This window comes from Triturus cristatus, chromosome 4_1 (genome assembly GCF_964204655.1).
Source record: "Triturus cristatus chromosome 4_1, aTriCri1.1, whole genome shotgun sequence".
NCBI lineage: Eukaryota > Metazoa > Chordata > Amphibia > Caudata > Salamandridae > Triturus > Triturus cristatus.
In genome coordinates this window covers 249,785,826-249,808,772 of record NC_140585.1, presented here as the reverse complement: position 1 = coordinate 249,808,772, position 22,947 = coordinate 249,785,826, and the positions used below count along the sequence as shown (strand labels likewise).

Here is a 22,947-nt window from a genome sequence, read left to right as displayed (position 1 = left end):
CTGACAACAGCCATTTAACCCATCTGGATTTCACTGGTCCAAAAGCCTTCTGCAATAGCCTGCCAGTGGTTTAGCGCAACGCCCTGGTGCAATCCTCATACACCTTTAAACAACGCACTACACAAAGTTTATGATTGTCTGGGAAAATCTGGATAACTCACGCAGCAGGAATGTTTTTTTAGTACAACTTGAATCTGGGAAAAACACTCCAGAATGTGAAAATACTTTACCTGTTAAATCCAGGGCACGCACATCTGAGACACGTCGGCATGAAATGAGACACAACAGTACTGTATGTTTCACCGACAACTGCTTCACGGAATTAGCCTCATTAGCTGAATATGATCTAAGGAATCTAAGTACTACATCCACATCCCATATGACCGAATAATTCGGTTTGGGAGGCTGGATCAAACCCCACAATAACTTGCATACCAAAGGATGTTCCCCCACTGGTTTACCATCCACATGATGATAGCCCACTGAAATGGCCGAACTGAAATTATTGACTGATCTATAAGCCAATCCTTGTTCTGCTAACTGCAACAGGAAATTGATGATCAGATGCAAATCTGCGCCCATGGGATCCACACCCCGTTCGTTGTGCCAACAAACCCATCGTTTCTATGCTGAAGCATATCGTTTGTGAGTGTTGGGAGCCCAAGATTGCTTGAGATAAAAGGAAGCTTGCCCTGAAAGAACCGGCTTATGCCAGCGTCTCCCAAAAACCTCCAGGCCATCAACACCAGACGGCCTGGCAGAACCAGAGGATGTGGAAACTCCAAGGGGTCAGTGAGTAGGTCCTGGAAGGTTGGAATCAGAATTGGAGTCTGATATGGCATTTCCAACAACAAAGAGAACCAGGGCTTAGCTATACAAAAGGGTGTAACTAGAACTAGCTATGCCAATTGGCGTTACATCTGAGAAATGACCCTCTGAAGCATGTTACACGGGGGAAAAGCTTAATGGATGTTCCCTTGCCAGTTCTGGAGGAAAACATCCAAACTCACTGCAAGGGGATCTGGACTCCAACTGAAGAAGATCGGAAGCTGCGAGTTCAGATGGGGACAAAAAGATGTGCCACACTCGGGCCCCATTGTTGATTGAGCCGCTGGAAAACTCTGGGGTGTATTTCAATAGCTGAAGTCCCTCGGGTGTTGGGAATTCCAGTCTGCTACCACGTTCGGCTTCCTCAGGATGTACTCCACTATCACTGAAATCTTGCGTTGGAGACAAAAATGCCAAAAATCATTGGCAATCTCCGCTAGGAGATGGGGTTAGGTACCACCCAGTTTGTTGATGTACCTCACCGAGAAGATGTTGTCCAGCCACAGGAGAATACAGCATTGAGATTTGTGAGGGGATAACGTCTTGATCGCAAACATCCCCAACAGTAGTTCCAGACAGTTGATATGCAGTTGCAGATTTGTCTGAGACCACTGGGCTCCCGTGGAAATCATGACACATCTTGCTCCCAGTGGGGGCTGCTCCGCTAAGGCAGAGGAACGTCGCTCCACTGCGCTGCAGCAGTGAAGGAAAGGAAAAATAAAATAATAATAACTTGATGTTATTATCATTATATCTGTTCCTGCTGCGGCAGCATGGGGTGGGCTGGGCTGCTATGCTCACAGAGTAGGGCAGGTGAGGAGTGGTGGGTACACTACAATGCGCATGACACTTTTGTCAGCTGTATTTGGTCGGCCAAATAGTCATGCGCACTTAGCATGTTCTCCACCGAGGCTGCATTACAGCCTGGGGGGGACAAACATGCCCAGACCCCCAGTCCCCATCTGAGTGCCGAACTACGGTGTTCAGACCAATCATAGCAGCGTTGTGATTGACTTAGGGGCACCAATCACAATGCTGCATTGCAGCATTGTGATTGGCTCAGGGAAGCCTGGCTGCTTTTTGTTCAGCTGACGGAGGAGGGACGACGTGGGAGAGCAGCACGGAGGTATGTGTATTTTTCTTTTCTTACACCCCCGACATCCTTGCCCCACGCCCCGCTACCCAGATCCATTCTAGCCACCACTGCTTGCTCCCCAGTCCCATCTGCTGGTGTCCGATTCCACAATGACATCCGGAACATTGCCAAATATGGCCTTGCTGTTCTAAGCATCCTTTGGTCTAGCCACCAAATCATCACTACTCTGGCTTCCTCAGATAGGTAGACCTGTACCCACTATGATAAGCCCCTCCTCAGATGGAGTATTTTTGGGCGTTGAAGGGCCCGGTAATGGAGGGGACCAGAGAAAATTGCCTGAATAGATAACACCAATAGCCCCACAATCCTGGCCAGGAGCCTCAAAGAGACCGTCCAAGATGAGTGAGCTCGCCTTAGCCACTTCTTGATTGACAAAATATTTTGGGCCGGGAACCTGAGAAGGGCCCGCACAGAATCTATGCGGAAACCTGATGTAGTTATTGTGAGACGCATATGTTTAAATTGACAGGTTTTTAAGTGTGGATTATTATTACTCTACATTGAAGCCTATAGATAGGTATTTTGTTACATGGAATATCACAGATTACCGTAGTAGGCAATGGCTTTGGTGTTGGTCACTCAGTGTGGCAAACCGTGCCTTTAAAGGTTTGTTCTGTGAGAAACCTTGTAGGCCGTATTAGGAGAGATAGTATTTTGCTTAGCTAACTGTAACTTTTCTAATTTTATTACTGTGTGTCTGATAGTTGTCTTGTGAAGAATGTTGGACTCAAAACTGTAGGCCTGAGTTAGTTATGGTGTCAAGCTACATCCCTGTTTGGTGCAATGAAAATGTTATGTTCAAAGCCATAGGTCTATTCTACTTATTATGCCACTTTATGACAAAGGCAGTTGGTGTAGCTTATTATTTGTAAAACGCATATGTTAAAGCCAGTAAGCCTATTAACAGTTGTTTGTTATCACATTGTGTTACTGGCTGTAGACAGGTATTGTGTTACATGTAATCTCACAGATTACTGTAGTAGGCATGGGTTTTGACATTGGCTACCCCCTCTGACAAACCCTGTGAGTTTTCATTATTAGGCTGTGTTGAAAAGGACTGAACATTGTTTTGCAAGCTATATTTCTCTTCATATCTGTAATTTTATAATTGAATGCATGATGATTGCCAGATTTTGTGAAGTTGAATAGGCCGATGTTGGGTAAAGTCTATAACCAATGTTAAAGGGTAAAGGCTTCATTGTTTCATTGGGAAACGTCATACCAGATTTCATAGGTTTGATTTATTTATTCTGAAACGTTATAACAAAGCAGTAACGTCAATAGGTATTTAAAGGTGGGTTTACAGTAGTAGGCAAGCCCCTCTGACAAACCGTAAGTACAGAAGATTTGGTCGGTGACAATCCTTGTTAAGGGCTGATAGGAGAGATGGTATTTTGCTTTGCCACCTGTAATTTTGTATACATTTGCAATTTTATGACTGTATGCCTGACGGCAGCTGTGTGAGAAAGCTTTCAGTACAGTATGCCTGAGTGGGTTATGGTGACAAGCCATTGACAACAGCTGCAGGTATGATTGGTTCACTAGGAAAATATATTTTCATTGCCAGAGGTATGATTATAAAAACTTATAATAAACGCTTCAGGTCTGACATATTGATTGCGAAAAGCATTTGCTAAAATTAATAGGTATTTAAGGGTAGCTTGCTATTTCTCTATATTAAAGCCTTCAGATAGCCATTTCTATATGAAATGTCACAGATTACCCTTGTAGGGAATGATTTTAGTGTTGTTCACTGCTGTCGACAAATCCTAGGGTGAGAAGATTTGCACTGTAATAACTTCTTGCTAGAATCTCTTTCTAGTTGTCTGACACTTTATTACAAAGACATTTTGGAAATAATACATCCACCGCGTAGATAAATGTATACATATAGGTACACAGAGGGCCTTTGGTTCAGCTCTGTTCTGCCATTGGTCTGGCAAGTGTGCTTTTCATCCATGACAGCAAACTGCATAGGGTAATGGTTCAGTCCGCCTAAGTCACTGTATCTCTTGCCCTGTGAATGATTGCATTTACTGATCACATATGTACATCCACCTGAAAATGAGTGCACTACAGTGTAAGGGCCGGTTGGAAAGTCCTTCAGTTTTTAATTCTTTCCTTTAATAGTTCCCTTGAATTTATTTGCTTCTCCTTTTTTTATTTGAAAGTTTCTTGTGAGGATACTAAAACTCTCCTGGCAGTGCTAACGAGTTGCTTGCATGCCACTCTTTTAATCTGCAGAGCGCTGTTTTTACAGGGTCATCCCTGAACTTTTTGCCTGCTTCCTAGCCTTTTTCTGACATGGTGTTGGTGGTTTTAGAATTTTGGGCACTTTAGCACTGCTGTCCAGTGTAAAGTGCGTGTGCTCTCTGTGGTAAACATGGAAAGATTGGTCTACACCTATTTGGCATATTTAATTTACCTGAAATCCCATTTCAAACAAGCGCCATTTCCCACGTGGCCATTTCCTTTACCATTCCAAGATGGCCAACACGTTGGTTCTAAATCTAGCGGCCATGCTTGAACTTTAAAACAAGAAAAGACTATTTACAATAGCTTTGAAAGGCAGACACTCACTGCTATGTTTAGTTTTGTTATTGCAAGCATATGCCTGCTGTCTTAATAGGGCAGCATGTTTTCTTTTTTCTACATGTATTTTAAATTATCTTGCATATGTTATTGAGTTTGTATGTACTTTACTGGAGTTGTGTCAGAGGGTGAATGCAAGAATGAATCAATGGACTGATGAATGTATACCTGAATGCAGATGAGTGACGGAGTGCATGTGTGATGACTTATTGAGGGCCTAAACCCATAAATGGCACAAAAGACAATTTTATTCATAAGCCAGGGCTTCGCTTGTGCAGGGCTCCACTCCCCTTCGCTTGTGCAGGAAGAGTAAGTAGTGCTACAAAACATCTACTCGCTTACAGTTAGATATTATAAGTAAGTAGTCATGTAATTTTCTTATTAAAGGCACGTTTTGATGTCAAAATGTGCCTACAGTTAGAAAATGAAGTACAGCTTTTATTATGGAGACCGTAACATTCCACTTATTATTGAAGAGTTAAATTTATGCTGATTGAGATGCTCATACTCTCCTTCACTTAACACACAGCCAACTATCTTCACCTGTATATGTCCGTGCTAAACATTTAGTAGAAATAATGAGACAATGTGTGGAACTTACACTGGGGCTAATGCCAGATGTAGAGAGGGACATGCATTCATGAAGACCCTGGTTTTTGGGTCGAGAATCCCAGACAGCAGGAGTTGTCTGTTTACTCAAGACACATTGTGAGCTTACCAAAAGTTTACATAGGGCTTACAACTTGCTTATTGCTTACTACTGGTTTTCTTTATTGTGACTATGAATTCCTTGCTCAATGGCTATCCCTGTCCATCTTGTTCCATCTTTTGTTTGTCCTTCTACTAGCGCATATACTCTTTACCATCCTCATAACAGGCTAAGTGCCTTTTCACTGCTCACGTTTGGGCAACTTCTTTTTTCTTTTTGGTTGAGCATTTCATCACAGTGACTGTTATTTTCAGCTCTCTCCCTCTATTGCTTTTTCTCCATTCCTCATCTCCAAGCACCCTCTGGGGTATATTCACAAGAACGTTTGATAACTACCTCAAGAGAAGCGTAACGCAACTCTTAACATCGCAGCCTATCGCGGGAAAATTACACCGTGCCAACCAAGCATTCACAACGTGGCGGTAGCATGCGATAGTCACCAGATAATGCGTCAAATGGCCGTGCAAAATTCAACACCACGCCGCAAAAACGCGAACGCAAAAAATCATGCGATGAGGCCAATCGCGGTACAAAAAGTAGCGAAAACCAGCCACAGGCTTGCAAATCCCACGCGTCTGGCAGGAAAATGCGCCATAAAAACCACAGATACAACACACCAGAAACAAGCCAAAGCACGTGGCAACATGGATGCACCCTCACCGAGCGCAGAGTCCAAAGCGAGCCCCACAACCCCCACAGACCACCAGCAAGGAACAACGGGGACGGATGAGGAGAAGAGGGAGAGGGGTGCAGTCCGCAGCAAAACCAGATCAGCGTCACAGAGGTGACAGAACACTACCAGCAACTGACCCACACGTAGACCACCTGGAATGCAGTCGGAGTGCCGAGGAGGCCAATCGAGGAGGCCAAGAGGTGCTGGCATGACAACCTAAACCAGGCACAAACCCGCTGCCAACAGGAAGGCTGCAACAGCGACAGGAGGTGGCAGTCCTGCACCACAGCAGGAGCTGGAGGAAAGCGAGGCCACAGTCATCAGTGTGTAGACGGTGCAAGGAGCAGGGAGTATGGACACAGCTCGAGAGGATCAGACACAACATCAACAGGGTGAGTAACGACCAGGGACTGGGGGGATGGGGAGAGATGGGCACAATGGCACACATGCACAATGAGGTGTAGCACACTGCACACCCACAATTACCCTGGATCATGTCCCTCATCCTCTTGGCACACTGCAGCACACACACATAGCAAGAACAGCACACCCACATTGACGGCAAAGTGGTACAATGCGCAAAGCCGACACTGCAGAACAGAGGACACAACTGGCGCCGCACATGCACAGAAACATGCCTACTACATCTGACAGCGCAGGAAACTGTGAAATGGAAATGTACGCGTACAACCTCACATCCGTCATGTAGTCCAAATTTACACTGTCCGCAGCAGTATTCAGCACCTCCCAAACAGTCACAATGTACATTGTCATACAGTCTGCCTGTCAACCAGAACAATGCGCCAACATACATGTCAACACAATGTCAACATGCATCTCCCCTTCACATTGCAGAGGGGCGCACAACACCTCCAGCAGAGCACAGAAGACAACACATCTGTGATGCCAGAGAGCACCACCACACCTTCGACACCGACGCCCTACAACAGCCCATTGACATCCCACACAACCCACCACCAGGAGCCTGGCAGCCAAGCTACTTAGAGGAGAACACAGAGCTTGCAACAGACCACACAGCAGGAAGCACCCGCAAGCACAGCTGGCTCACAACACTTCACCCACCCACACATGGCACCCCAATGCCATGTGTCAGCACGCCAAAAGGAGGTGGCCGAACAGGTGTGGGTGGGGTCCGAACCCATGGAAGGCAAACTAGATCACATACATAGGTGTCTATTACCCTTCAGGGACCACCTACACCCCACAAAGGAGACCCACACTGCTATAGAGACACATGAAGATGCACAATCACAGTACAGAACCACACCCAGGGGCACACAAATAGCAGTCACACACCCATGTTGGCTCTGCGTACGACGGCCCAGGCCACTCCCCCTATGAATTGAGTGGGTGATGACAAAGCTACATGTCCAAGCTCTAACCCGCTGCCTGCGGTGACATGTCTGCATCAGCTGTATACAGCACAATGTAATGTCATAGGGCCCTGGGCCCTCATGCATACAACAAGACCACAGGGACACACGCAGATATTATGTTGAACTGACTACGGCCCCTTTATTGGCAGGGCCACATGTACAGTGACGCCTGTGCTGGATGTGTGTGGAGTGAGTGTAAGCCAGCACGGACGGAGTGCTTGGTGCTGGCAACCACTTGAACAGTGGACACCAGTGCAATAGAAACTGAAAACACATGCATAACAGAGTCAACTGCTGAGCAACATGGAGGGAGCCGGAGAAAGTCCAGAAGTGTCTGTGAGTTGCAGTGCACTGAGTTTGGGGCACTACAGCTGAGCGCGCCCATGTGAAGAAAAAGTCTCGGATTGTGTCCCTTTGAGATATTCCTGATGCAGATGCAGTAGGGTGTGTTAGACCTGCATCATCTTCCTCATCAATGTCCCAGGTCTCCCACACTGCTTGAGGTGACATTGCTGCGCAACCTCTCCACAGCACAAAACTCAATCAGTAACGGACGATGGCTTGCAGTGCACTGAGTCAGTGGCACCTGGAGTGCCGAGCAGGGTATCAGTCTGATGATGGCATCTACGACCGGTGTAAGCAACTCCGTAAGTCTGTCAGGACCACCGTTTCAACTCTGGCAGATGGCGGTTGGAGGTGGTCCTGGCAGTGGTGGCGTGTGCCTCCTGCGGTGATGCGACGTCCGGGCTGGGCAGGACTCGATTTGATGTGTGAGCCCTGATGGACCGCAGTTGAGGCCGGAGGCAGCGGACAGCGCAGGGCCACAGACACATGACGTTGATGACCCTAAGGCCATCACCTCAGAGGCCATCCAATATCTCAGAAGAAGGGGTCCCGGACCTGACCAGCACAGAGTTAGTGGCCCCGGATGCACAGTGGCTGGCACAGGCACCCTGCCACGGGACGGTGACTTGCGGTGCACTGAGGTAGGTCCACGTGCAGTGAGAGGGTCCTCATCGATGTTGAAGGTGAATGTAGTGGAGGCTTGCAGGGGACAGAGGAAGGTGTCCTCCAGGGTATGATGCGGAAGGTCTGATGTTATCCGGAAGCAGCAAATGGTGGAGTGGAAAGCGTCAGCCTCGTTTTCACCACCAATTCGGTATCAGCTACATGAGGATGAAAACTAGCCCCTAGTCCATAGACTCAGACGCCACCAATGTACGACCAGAGAGTGTCCATGAATGTTGGGGAACAGACTTAGTGGCACCTGTGCTGAGAGGGGATGCAGTCTGCGATGATGCTGGTACACAGATATGAACTCCGTCGTCGCTAAATCAGGACTCTGTGACCTACTGGACTGCAGTGTAGACCGGAGGCAGCGGTCAGCAAGGGCCCACAGCCAAGTGTCGCACATGGTTTCTGCCACCTGACCGAAGGGAGTACAGTGAAGTAGAATCTTCCTTATTGTCCGTACACGGACAATGTATGATCAAGACTCAGTTCCAAATGTGTGACCTACTTGACCGTGGTGTAGGCCGGAGGCGGCAGTAGAGTACGTCAACGAGAAAGGACTAAAGCGGGCCTGTGTTGTGGAGGCCATGATGGTCTGAGGAGGCTGCCAAGGTTGCGGGCCTCGGGCTTGGAGCTTGCGCAGGCACTGGTGGGCCCTCCTTGACACACGCCGGTATCGGCAGGTGATCAGTGTGGCCTGGCTTCGCAGGAGCGGGCATGACGGGTTCAGGGTCCAGCGGGCCGGGGTACAGCAGGCGCACAGGATTGCAGGCAACTCCGATCACCATAGGCTGGCATCGGCCTCATGGCGTGAGGAGAGGCGCCGCCCTGGCAGAGACGTTGGGCTTTCCAGAAAAGGACCACACCCAGGGCTTTTTATTCACACCCCTACGCTGGCCTGGCGTACGCTGGGCCATCCCACTCTGCTCACGCTTAAGGGGAGGACATAACAGGCAACATTTCCGCAAACTCCCTCACTGGCTGGGGGGACATGGTTGCGTCCACTGTCCACTACACTCCATAAACCAGAGGTGTATGTCGCCATGGACATGGGTGTGTTCCGCTTACTGCGGTCTGTCCAGCACATCTCAACCACTCTTGGCATTTTGTACTTTCTCAATCATGGTTCTCCTGCATCCTTCACACATGCCTGGTTGCCACCTGTCCCCACATTCGGCTAGTGTGTGGCTGAGGTGCCATGCCGTTGATGGCTCATGTTCATGGCTTGCCAAGGTTACCATTGTGAGTTGTTCTGTCGTGTCTGGTGGGTGGGCATGTTATTTTGCATGTTGGTTGTGATTTTATGATGTGAGCATTGCCAGAGTTGTGAGTTGCATGGTTGTGGAGTTGAGGTGAGTGGGGTGTTCATTTGGAACTTGCCAAGGGGCTGTGCATTTCCCTTGGTGCCATCCTGGGAACGCTGGTTGCTGATGGACTGTCGGAGGATGAAGGAATCATGCACACTGGCTGGGTATTTGGAGGCGACATTGGTGGAGGTTTCACGGTGTTCGGATGTTGCCTGCACATTGATGTGAGATGTGTGCTTTCTGTTGCAGTGATTGTGTGCTGTGTCACCAGGGGGCACAGGTAGGACATGTGTGCTGTGGATTGCCCCCAACACATGCGTGCATCCAGCTATGGCGTATGGTCCTTACTTTGTCTCCAGCGGATCCTGCGCATTGTGTTTGACGTATAAGGACTGGGGTATCAGACTGATGGTGATGTCCAGGACAGGTGATGTCCAGGACTTGGATGTGGCTGGCTGTGAGACTCCTCCGACTCTGGCGGGTGTTGGTTGGGGGGTACCAGGGGCCAACAGGTGCAGCACAGGCACCAGGTTTGTGTGGGGTGGGATGTTGGTCGTCCGCTGTGTTGGTGCAGTCGGCTCGTTGGGCGACGTTGGTCAGGATACATAGGATGGTTGTCCTTTTGAGCCTGTAGTGGGCAATGACATTGTCAGGTGTTGGGTCTGTGAGGCTGGTGCGTTTCCTGGGGGTCCACTGCCTTTGTCTGCGCTGCCTCTGTGGTGGTCCGGGGGGGGGGGGTTCCAGGTGAGGGTTGGGGTCCTGGGGTGGTGGCGGTGGGTGTTGTGGCCCTCCTGGGTGTCCGGGCCACATGACCAGTGGCTCCATGGTATCTGTTGCCCTTTCGATGTGGCTGTGGGCTGGGCTCCCTTTTGTGGTGCAGGCTGTGGTCCGACTTTGCACCAGGTCTGAGCAGGTGTTAGTTTCCGGGTGCTAACGCACCTTATCGCCTGTTTTGTGTTCTTATCGCCGATCTGGCTGGTCCTTGAGAATGTTGAGGTGTGGTGTTGTCGCGGCTTTTGGCACAGGAACGCCTACTCTGCATCTCATTAGCGATAGTTGCGGGGGTCATCTCTGGCGATGTTTTGCGGCTGCTATCGCGGGTATACTGGTGCTGTGGGCTGTTAACACCAGCTTGTGATTGGGGCGATAAGTTTATCGCAACTTTGGCTGCGATAAAGTGCCGTTAACTCGGCGATAGATCCTTGTGAATATGCCCCTCTGTGTTGAGCTCTTCTGTGTGCTTCTTCCCCTGCTACTAGCGCTCACCTCTCCATGCTGCTATCTCCCCTGTGTGTTACTTTCTTCTTCCTCTGCCTAATTTTTTAACCGGGTCCGGTTATTGAGGGTCCGACCAGGTACTCAGCGGGTGCCTGGCTTTGCTGGTGTGAGTAGAATCAAACGAACCACGCAACGAAACAGATCAGTAATTTACCGGATGGAGGAATTGTTTCTTTGACTCACCACGTTTCTTTCCCTTTCCTTACAGGGTGTGCCTATTAGCCATCACCCCCCTCCCGAGACCCATGGTGTGATTAGTGATCACGCTATATGTAAGCATTTGTATCAGTATTTTAATCTCAGTGCTTCTAGCCAACCGCCACCTTGCAACAGATGGGTTGGTGAGAGTCACGTTGGATTGTGTGTGTTACTGACGCACCCAGACCACTCGACGCCTGAGTAGGCGTGCAGGTGTAATAGCGCTATAATCATAAGGTACCTTCACATTAAGAGTGGACCCCATCACCACCACTCACGTTAATGTGAATATTAGATGCACGTCCATTTCTCACTATACTGCACCATAGCTCCGTGAGATAACCCTACAGTGCACATTGAGAGGAGCACAAAAGCATGATCGTTTTTTGAATAGCAGACGCTCCTTGACTTTATCTAAATTGATCATTTTTGTCTATATATGTTTGTTTGTGTCTGCTTTTCCTTTCAGGTAACTGCTGGGTTCCGAAAAGATTTAGGTACCCCACCAACAGCAGGTTTTAATTATCATTTTTTCCTGTTTTTTCACACTTGACCTTCAGGTTAGGGTGAGCCTTAGCGCGCTCATACCGCTGGAATCTTCACATTGGTCCTGATGAATGTCTAGCTAATTGCATCCAGATAGGCAAAAACATGTTGACCGCTCACAGTGAGACATAGCTGAACCATCTATCCAGCTTACACACCGCTCACTTCGTCTTTTAACCGTGCTGGGTTGGCCGACTAATAAAATTATTTTCGGACACAACCTTGACACTTTTAACCATGTTCACATTTCACATTTGCACTAGTTTATCAAACAAACAAGAAATAACCAGCTCCGCAGTAATTCTGGGGGGGTATTAGACCTTCCTGGTGGGGCCCAATGATGAAGCATGTCACCAACTAGGTTGGTGAGTGAGGGCTTTCTAAAGAATCTATTGTGATTCTTCTTGCTTGCTCTTCTTGTAAGAAAAGTGCACTCTTTTGTTGTTTTGACAATATTTTTCAGGGGGACCAAGAGTGCTCCTTCACATAAAAAATCCTCTCTCTCCTGTTGTTTAAAGGTAATTTTTTAATTATACATCTTGCCCACTCCCCATTGCTCCTCCCATTCCCAAACCAGCTCCTCAGGTGCCCCTCACCACTGATTATTTTAAAACTTATATTTTTTAGGGTGACCTCCACAAAAGTGCATTAGGGCACTGAAAATGTATTTTTTATTATTGACCGATCTAAGTATTTTTTATTGTTGACCGATCTCATTAGCAGTTGACCGAGTTAGAGCAAGAGCTAAACCTGCTTGTATGGCCATTATTACAGTTTTTCATGCAATAATGCGGTCACAGTTTAGTTTCTGACCATTTCTGTCAGTCAAATAAGATTAAAGTAATTTTGTCCCTATCCATGGTTGCAAGGAAAGCGAACAGTGAATAAATATAGCTGGACCCGTCCTTTACAGAGTGCGATGGTTTGTATTACATTCATGCATTTACTTGCTTTTAAAACCACCAGATTGCATCCAATTTAATTTGTTACAATACATATATGTATCACTCAACATTTTTAGGTTGCCCATCTTGGAGGGATCATCACCTGCATTTCTCACTCCTGCCCTCACTATGCTTTCACTCCCCAAGTGGAAGTGTCCGGATTGGACCCAAAATGCCAGCCTGGTAAACACCACTTCACTGGAGTTCAAAGAAGTGTGGCAGTCGAGGATGCGAGAGGTAAGTCCCAGGACATTTGATATCTGCCATGGTTTAAACTTTTTTCTGGTACTCTTATAGGCTTATTTGGGTCTTGCACCTGCTTTGTACATACTAAAAATATTGGATGCTTAGGCAAGACACTGCTCTGTTGGGTTGAATTAGAACGTATCAAGAAAGTATACTCTTCCACTGGTATGCACATAGCCTTGAAATTTCCTTTAAGTGAGGTGTTGCTCAGGTATTTGTGAATTAAAAATCAAATGGGGGGACTGCTCTTTGTGATCTTTGTAACCTGAGACTGATGGGGAATAGAATGGTTTATTGGGTCCATTAACACAGGAGTAGCAGATGGATGTACATATACGACTGCAGTACCCTACTCACCAATTCAGGAACAGTTCAGTCTTGCAACCCTCTTTCCTCATAAAGTGGAAGGCAGGTGGGGCAGTCTTATTAAGACTAGACTAGTGTGCACTCATTCACCGCAGTCCCGCAAAGCATATTAAGCTTTTCCTCTTCGCCACAATTTTCATGGTGGTTCCTCCTCTATGATAACCGTGGCGGAGAGGAAACAAAGGGGGCCATACAAGCCCCCCTGTTGCCTCTGGGCCATGGGGTGCATGCAGAGAGGCATATGTTCTGCCCCCTGTGTGCATGCACCCCAGTACCTGCACGGCATGGACTGCATCAGTCCATGCCGTACAGGTACTGTCTGTGACGTTCCCATTGTGGTGCCTATTTTATAGGTTTGCGGGGATTTGGGGTATGGTAGTGTGATCCATGCAAGCCACTCCCTGGACGTCTTTGTATGTCTAGTTTTCAGAAGTATCTGGGTTTGGTAGGTTTCCCAGGCCCAAATTCTGCAGCTATCCATGGGTCGATTTTGATAAGGAGAATTTGATGTCTCCACGTTGTGTTTTGGGGCCTCTTCAGTCATAGGTGCTAGGCCAAACCACACAAGTGGGGTACTGTTTTTATTGGAAGAAGTGTGGCGTACCCCAAGGCTCATCCCTCAGCCCAACGTTGTTCAACGTCTACATGGCACCGCTCGCCCACGACGGCACGACCTCAACATCCTTTCCTACGCCGACGACACCCAGCTGATCCTCTCTCTCACCAAAGACCCCCACACCGCCAAAACCAACCTCCACGAAGGAATCAAGGCCGTCGCCGGCTGGATGAGAAACAGTCGACTGAAGCTGAACTCGGACAAGACGGAGATCCTCATCCTCGGATCCACCCCCTCGGCCTGGGACGACTCCTGGTGGCTGAATGCACTAGGAGCACCCCCTACACCCACCGACCACGCACGCAACCTAGGGGTCATCCTCGACTCCACCCTTTCCATGATGAAGCAGGTCAACGCCGTCACCTCCTCCTGCTTCAACACCCTCCGCATGCTTCGCAGGATCTTCAAATGGATCCCCACCGAAACTAGAAGGATTGTCACCCAAGCCCTCGTCAGCAGTAGACTGGACTACGGAAACGCACTCTACGCAGGAGCCCCGGCCAAACCCCTGAAACGGCTCCAACGCATCCAGAACGCCTCCGCACGCCTGATCCTTCGACATCCCTCACCGCAGCCACATCACACCCCACTTGAGAGACCTGCACTGGCTCCCCATCAACAAGAGGATAACCTTCAAGCTCCTTACCCACGCACACAAGGCACTCCACAACACCGGACCAGCATACCTCAACAGCCGACTCAGCCTCTACACCCTTACCCGCCAGCTCCGCTCCACAGACCACGCCCTCGCCACCCTCCCCTGCATCCAAAGAGTGACCGCCGGTGGCAGATCATTCTCCCACCTCACCACCAAGACATGGAACACCCAGCCCATCCGCCTGCGGCAGACAGAAGACCTCCTAACCTTCAGGAGACTTCTCAAGACCTGGCTCTTCAAACAGTAGCAGCCTACCCCCCCTAGCGCCTTGAGGCCCTCACGGGTATGTAATGCTATGATTGATTGAAACAGTAGAACATTTGTCATTACCAATTGTATTTCTCCTCATTTTCGACTTACAAATGTAGCCAGAGTGCAAGAACATACACATTTTGCAAAGAGGCCCTCTGAATCACATGATAGTTTGGGTAACCCGAAATTCAGAGGAGTACAAATACTCACTGTTCCTAAACTCAGTATCTTGTGTATGTTTAAAAAAATACATGTTTCCTTAATATCCTGTTTTCATTCATTCGATTTTAGCATATGCATTGATACATGATTAGTACACAATAAAAAATCATTATAAGCTGTACCTCAGTCATTGCATGTCTTTATACAATCAATAAACATTTAACATCCCTGCGACTAGAAGGATTTTGCGGTCGTAACAATATATTACTTTTGTAAACTGGCAATTGAGGCAAGAAGTGACAGATAAAAACGTTTTTACTAAGTGCTATTTTTTCCACATTTTTTGGGGGAGTGAAATATTTTGTTGATTTTACAGAACAAACATTGGTACATGCGTAATAAGCTGTTGTATATACTCAGAATACCACTGCCTTTCTCCATCGCAGATGACAATCAGCACGCAAGCACAATGTCTCTCTCCATGCTCCAGTGAAGTGTATCCCTCGTTGGTAATGTTACCGTCTTGTAATCTCATCTCTGGGTGTGTCACCAGAGTCATCTGTTAATCCATTATATGAATGCCATTTCCCCCAAACCCTTTCAAATTTACTGGAGCAGTTTCTGCTGTCATAAACTACTCTCTCTACCTCCATGCATCGGTTTATTCCCTCCCGCCACATGGCCCTTGTTGGCACATTGAGCCCCCCCAAACCCCCCATAAAAAAATGCCCAGTTTTCTCTTGGCAACAACAAAGCCCAGCATACAAAACAGTAATTATTTCCTTGAGAAGTCCCCATCGTTGTGTATGCCCAGTATAATCAGTTGAGGCATCTTGGGAATGGCAACTTCCACCACTTCTTCCAACTCATTGACAATCGATGCCTAATATTGTGCTATCCCCTAGTATCCTCATCTCTCCTGCAGTGAAGGCACATCGGGCTCTCCAGATGAACACATCACAGGTGCCATCATACCTGTAATGTGTTTATCTTGGTTATCGTGGTGAGTGTGCACAAACTCTTGATTTGTGTTACGTGACAATGGGCTCTCTGCCCTTCCCATTTTATGGACGTGGGACATGGTACAGTGGACCCTTTGGAGGATATTGTACAGGATCAGGCTGTGCCGGTTCCTGATGGCGACCCCTCTAGGGTTTATCAGGGACGCTTCACAGACCACATCCTCCAGGTCGCCCACAACTGCTTCTCATTTCTCCTGTAGTTTTCCCAGGTTATCTGGCGTGTTATTTATTGTAGTGCGGTACAGCCGAGAGACCGCCCTGTGGGTAAGTGTGTCGCCCAGCTCTTCAGCGAGTTATGGTCCGGAAGATTCCTGGTCCTTCTTCAGAGCATGTGTCATTTGAAGGTATGTAAACTGTTGAGTCTTAGCTGGGGCATATTCCTGCTGCAGTGTCTCAAAGGGTATGACGTCACCTTCCACAACCATGCCCCTTGGTGTTTCAATCCCAATGCACTCCCAACCCCGGAAGACAGTGATCTTCCCCGTTTTGGACAGTGTGGTTCCTTTTCAGACCAGAGAGGCCGGGTGAGTTGCCTCCCCTACAGCCCAGGGCAGCTGTGGTGTTGTCCCAGGCCTGCAAAGCAGCTCTGGTTGGCCCAGGCAGTTGCCCTTTATCTCTCCGTCCATAGATATAGTGAACATGGGTCGCCACTCCCATGGCCCTCCTCTCTATCCTATAGGTGGGTTCAGTACATGAGCTGTGTCCCCAATCGTTAATTATGTGCAGTTGTGTAGCCCTGTGGTATGCTCTAATATCCGGGAGTGCTAGGCGTCCATTATAGACAGACCTATACTGGGTCTTCAAAGCTATTCTCGGGGTGCCCCCGTCCCATAGCAGAGTGTGGAGCTTCCTGCCTAACTTATCAAAGTAGTGGGATAATATAGGGGGTATCCTGGAATATATATAGCAGCCTGGGCAACGTGATCATTTTATAAAGGCTGCCCTGCCCATAATTGTCAAGGGTAGTTTACCATCAGGCTGTGTCCTCGCAAAACTCCAACAGTAATCTGTATAGGTTCAGCTCTAAAAACTAGCAGCAGTCCATTGTAATATTTATGCTTAGATATTTGAAGCCTTTGTTTGTTAGGTGGATCCCTCCCAGAGTCCCAACTGAAGGATTACAGATTTATCCCAATTGATGCTGAACCTGGAAAAAGTCTCGAAAGCGTGAAATACCAACAGCATAGCACTGATGGAAAGTCCTGGGTCTGCTAGGTAGACCAAAACAACATCCGGTTATAGCGAAATCTTCTCTGGCTCTGTCGAGACCTGGGGAAAGTACAAAATGTCTGCCCTACAGTGAACCCCGCACGCCAGTGTCTCTAAGCATAAGGCAAATAGGAAGGCCGACAGCCGGCATCCCTGTCTCGTTCCCCTACCCAGGACAAAAGTGTTAGACACCATTCCATTGACCCTCACTGCAGCAGTGGGCCTTTTGTACAAGAGAGCCACCCAATTACAAAACTGGGGCCCAAAGTCGAACTGCCTCAGGGTCTCAGTAAGGTAGTGCCGATCTATAGAATCAAACACTTTCCCAGCGACAAGCGACATTATCGTGCTTACTTCGAGTTTATCCAACCACATGTGCAAACGTCGAATGTTCAGTCTTGTGACTCACTTTGGCATAAACCCGGATTGGTCGGCACGTACCAGATCAGATATCACTCCTGCTACTCTGGTGATCTGGATTTTGGCTAGAATTGTATTTTCGGTATTCAATAGTGAGATAGGTCTGTATGACGTGCACAGGTTGGCTGTCTTCTCTTCCTTTGGGATAACCACAATAAAGGTGTGATTGAGGTCCAGAGGCTGGTTTCCCTCCTCCCTTGCCATAGAGTCAGCAGGTGTGGGTGGAGAAGCGCTGTGAAGTCATGGATTGTTATGTCCAAGGTTCCACCTTGGGCTTCACTAGTTATCTGACCGCAGCCTACCCTGTCGTGTGTGGTGTTGTGGCCTGGTGGTCTTGCGTCGTGCCCTTGCAACTTGGAAATCTGTGAATGAAGCAACCCCAACTGTACCCCCTCACCCCACGTTTCTCTGACATGAATTCTGAAGTACCCACTACTCAAATTCAGAAAATGCCTGTCACCCACCCCCTTCATAAACAACATGTTAAACTTTTCCCATTTGCAACTGCAGGCAAGTGTGGTCTCCCTGTACCTCCTTAGCACTCACTTACATCTTGAACACGGTCTGGTAAAGAATGGTATGGCGCAGCTCAGTCGATTGAGTCCGGGGGACCCTCACTCACCTTCAGGCGAGGGGTGACCAAATCGTCCCTTAACATCCATGGCTGACGAATGGGCCTCTAATGTTTGCCCCCCGAGCAAGGATGGCCACTTCCCTGTATGAGAACAAAGAAAGGTACGCAGTTCCCCAAGGGGGATGGAACAACGTGAGTAGAGACAAATAGGAGGGGAATCCTCCCAGATGGAACTAGAGTTCTCACACACACAGCAAGCTAGGTGTCATGCTTCATCATATGGACTCGCACCTCATCGGGTCGGTGGTGCAATACCCGACGGGCACCCATAAAGGGGCTCTTTAGCGGAGATCTCCTGTTCCTGCCGTATGGTGCCGTGGGTGTGAGGGCCCTAGGGGTAAGTGTAGATGTGAGTGAGTCATTCTAAAAAAGGTTGGATAATCCACAAGAAAAATTTAATGGAGTGGTCATCCACCTTATTAAAAATACAAAGGAGAGGCTGCTCGCTGGCTCAATGGTCCAGGGGAGCAATGCTCTGCTGTAAAATTGAGGTCGACATGTTTCACACAGTGTGTTCAAAATGATACTGTTCATTTCATCAGCACCTATAAAAGCCATCTACACACGGTGGTAAGGTGGATGAGTTCCTACCTACCACTAGTCTTACGTGCGAGGACTCAAGTTCCGTCTAGGAGGATTTCCCTCCTATTTGTCTCTACTCACGTTGTTCCATCCCCCTTGGGGAACTGCGTACCTTTCTTTGTTCTCAGTATTTGGGCACGTACGCTGGACCCCGTTAAACAGCCCTTTCAGTCCCTCTCCTTGCTTAAGACACTTCCCTGTATGGCCATGATCTCCTCTGGTGGCCCCTCCTGGATTGTCGTCTGGTTCTCTCATCTCTCCAGGTTCCCTGCCTGTTCGCTGCTCATCGGGGAGGTGGTCCCCTTCCCCCCATTCAGTTCGGCGGTCGCTTTTCTGACTATTCCCACCCCCAATCTGGGTGGTCTATTAGGAAAGATTTACCCTGAATAGCCCTTTAAGCTTGACTGGGTACAGCATCATGTAGTTTATATTTAAGACATGCAGCTACTGTTTCACCCGATCAAACTTTTTTCTTTGTTGCTGCACTAGTTTGGTAAAGTCTGGGAAAACGGATCTGTGTGGACTCCTATTTAACCTCCCCAGGCCCCCGTTTTTTGTGCCTCGCTGCCGCCTGTTGTGCTGTGTTTTCACTGCCGTGTTTTTTCTTTTACTACTATTGTGCCCACTATTGTGCTCACTGTGTGATCGTCGTGCCCTGTATTTTCCAGTCTTGTGCCTCTCTGCCGCCTGTTTTCCCGCTGCTCTCCCCGCTCCCGGCTCCCTGCCGCTGCTCCCCTGCGGCCCCGCCCCCCTTCTTCGTTCTGTATCATCGCCCCCTCCTTGCCGCCACCCCGCTCCCACCTCCCAGCTGCTCCTCCCTCCCTCTACGCCATTTATGGCGGAGCCCATGTGTACGCGCAGCGTTCACGTGCAGCGGGCGCGCCGATTGTGCGCCGAAGGCGCGCCAAAGGCAAGCATGTCTGCGCCCGTCCGCGACCGGACCGCGCCCAGCGCCAGGACTCCTGGCCCCTGCCGACGCCAGACCACACGTCGAACCTACGACGCCGCCACCCACCACGCACTCAACGACGGCCGGTACCCCGCCTGCTACCAAGCCACCCCGAAACGCACCCACAGACCCTTCGCCTGCCAAGCCTGCCGTTTCACCTGCCTCCGGACCTGCACCACACCCGCCAAGCCGATCACAAGCAGCAACCACCTCAAGTGCATCCTGCTCAACACCTGCTCCATCCACAGACATGCCGTGGAACTCTGGAACCTGCTCGACACAACATCACCGGACGTCGCCTTCCTCACGGAAACCTGGATGAACGCCTCATCAGCGCCCGACATCGCCATCGCCATCCCGGACGGATACAAGATCACCCGGAGGGACCGCGTCAACCAGACCGGAGGAGGCATCGCCATCGTACACAAGAACACCATCCGCATCACGACCAACTACGACAACACCCTCACCGCCGCCGAACACCTCCACTTCCAGATACACACCGACCCCAAGACGACCCTCAGAAGCACCCTCATCTACAGACCCCCGGGACCGCGCACACAATTCAGCGAAAACATCGCAGACTTCATCAGCCCGCACGCCCTCGCCTCCTCGGACTACATCCTCCTAGGTGACCTCAACTCCCACCTGGAGAACAACAACGACAGCAACACCACTACCCTGCTGGACAACCTCGCCAACCTCGGACTCAAGCAACTGGTGAACACCCCCACCCACTACGCCGGCCACACGCTTGACCCAGTCTTCTCCTCCAGCAACCACATCGCCTTCAGCCACTCCACCGGACTTCACTGGACTGACCACAGCTGCGTCCACTTCAGCTTCAGAAGGACCACGACCCACCACCACCCGCAACAGGCTCCTCGCAGGAGCTGGAACAAGATCACCACCGACCAGCTCACTACCTCCCTCAGCCAGAACCCGCCCGCCAGCACAACGGACCCCAACGAAGCAGCCAGCAACCTCACACAGTGGATCACCAACTGCGCAGACGACCTCGCACCACTGAAGACCCCTCACAGCAGACCCGGCAGCAAGAAAGCCTCCTGGTTCACCGACGAACTTACGAACTCCAAGAAGAACTGCTGCACCCTCGAGAAAGCCTGGCGCATCAACCAGACCACAGACAACATGACAGCCCTGAAGCACGCCACCCGCAAACACCACCAGCTGATCCGCACCACCAAGAAGACAGCATTTAAAGAACGACTGGACAACAACGCCCACAACAGCAAGGAACTCTTTGGCATCGTCAAAGAGCTCTCCAACCCCAGCGCCGGGAACAACGACATCACTCCCTCGCAAGACCTCTGCGACTCACTTGCCTCGTTCTTCCACCGCAAGATCGCCGAGATACACAACAGTTTCGGCGCACCAACCACGCACCCAACCACCGAACCAACGCCCCCCACCACCACCCTCTGCGCCTGGACTCCAGTCAGCACCGAAGACACCACCCGCACGATGAACCCCATCCACTCCGGATCCCCAACCGACCCCTGCCCCCACCACGTCTTCAACAAGGCCGACTCCATCATCGCACCCCAACTCCGGGACATCATCAATGCCTCCTTCAACACCGCCACCTTCCCAGAAAGCTGGAAGCACGCCGAGATCAGCACCCTCCTGAAGAAACCCACAGCGGATCCCACCGACCTCGAGAACTTCCGCCTCATCTCGCTCCTCCCTTTTCCTGCCAAAGTCATCGAGAAGACCTGCTTCCGAGCCAACCACAGCACCGAGACTGCCCTCATCGCAGTCACTGACGACATCAGATCCCTGCTCGACAACGGGGAAACAGCGGCCCTCATCCTCCTGGACCTCTCCGCAGCGTTCGACACTGTCTGCCACCGCACCCTAGTGCAGCGCCTCAGCAACATCGGAATCCAAGAGAAGGCACTGGAGTGGATCATCTCGTTCCTCGCCGGAAGAACCCATAGAGTCCGCCTCCCCCCGTTCAGATCCAAGGCCACAGAAATCATCTGCAGCGTACCACAGGGATCATCACTCAGCCCCACCCTCTTCAACGTCTACATGAGCCCCCTCGCAGCCATCGCACGCCAACACAACCTCAACATCATCTCCTACGCCGATGACACCCAGCTGATCCTCTCCCTCACCAACGACCCAGCCACCGCCAGAACCAGCCTACACGAAGGGATGAGAGACGTCGCCGAGTGGATGAAGAACAGCCGCCTGAAACTGAACTCAGACAAGACGGAAGTCCTCATCCTGGGATCATCGCCCTCCACCTGGGACGACTCCTGGTGGCCTCCGGACCTGGGCACCGCACCCAAGCCAACGGACCATGCACGCAACCTGGGCTTCATCCTGGACTCCTCCCTCATGATGACCAGACAAGTCAACGCCGTCTCATCATCGTGCTTCAACACCCTGCGCATGCTCCGAAAGATCTTCCGATGGATCCCTACCGAAACCAGGAAGACGGTCACCCAGGCACTCGTCACCAGCCGACTGGACTACGGCAACTCCCTCTACGCCGGAACCACAGCCAAACTCCAGAAAAGACTCCAACACATCCAGAACGCCTCCGCACGACTCATCCTGGACATCCCCCGACACAGCCACATCTCCGGCCACCTGAGAGACCTGCACTGGCTCCCCGTCAGCAAGAGGATCATGTTCAGACTCCTCACCCACGCACACAAGGCCCTCCACGACCAAGGCCCCAAGTACCTCAACAACTGCCTGACTTTCTACACGCCCACCCGCCAGCTGTGGTCGACCAGCCACGCCCTCGCCGCCGTCCCACGCATCCGCAGAGCCACCGCCGGAGGAAGATCCTTGTCGTACCTGGCAGCCAAGACATGGAACTCCCTCCCCATCCACCTTCGGCGAACCCAGGACCATCTCTCCTTCAGGAAGCTACTCAAGACCTGGCTTTTCGAGCAGTAGCGGACCCCTTCCCCCAGCGCCTTGAGACCCTACCGGGTGAGTGGCGCGCTATACAAATGTCATGATTGGATTGATTGGATGACCATATGGCGCATCAAGTGTCTGTCTCTATAATTCAGGACATGAGTGATCATGGACTTCAGAGTGGATCCCAGTGGCAGCCTCCTTGCCATAGCTTTATGCGCTCTCTCAATAAGGAAGCACTGGGAGAGTTGATCCGATGGAAGAAAGGATTTCAGCCAGTTCTCAAGAAAC

General features: G+C 50.0%; 1 protein-coding gene across 1 annotated transcript in view; it reads left to right on the top strand.

The window, feature by feature from the left end:
- Window positions 1–22,947, top strand: part of LOC146854207 (solute carrier family 23 member 1-like) — a 379,286-nt gene that overhangs the window by 196,092 nt on the left and 160,247 nt on the right. The window contains exon 4 of the mRNA XM_085651987.1: window positions 12,717–12,876. Coding sequence (XP_085508113.1) covers window positions 12,717–12,876 — 160 coding nt within the window. The remainder of the gene's footprint in view (window positions 1–12,716; window positions 12,877–22,947) is intronic.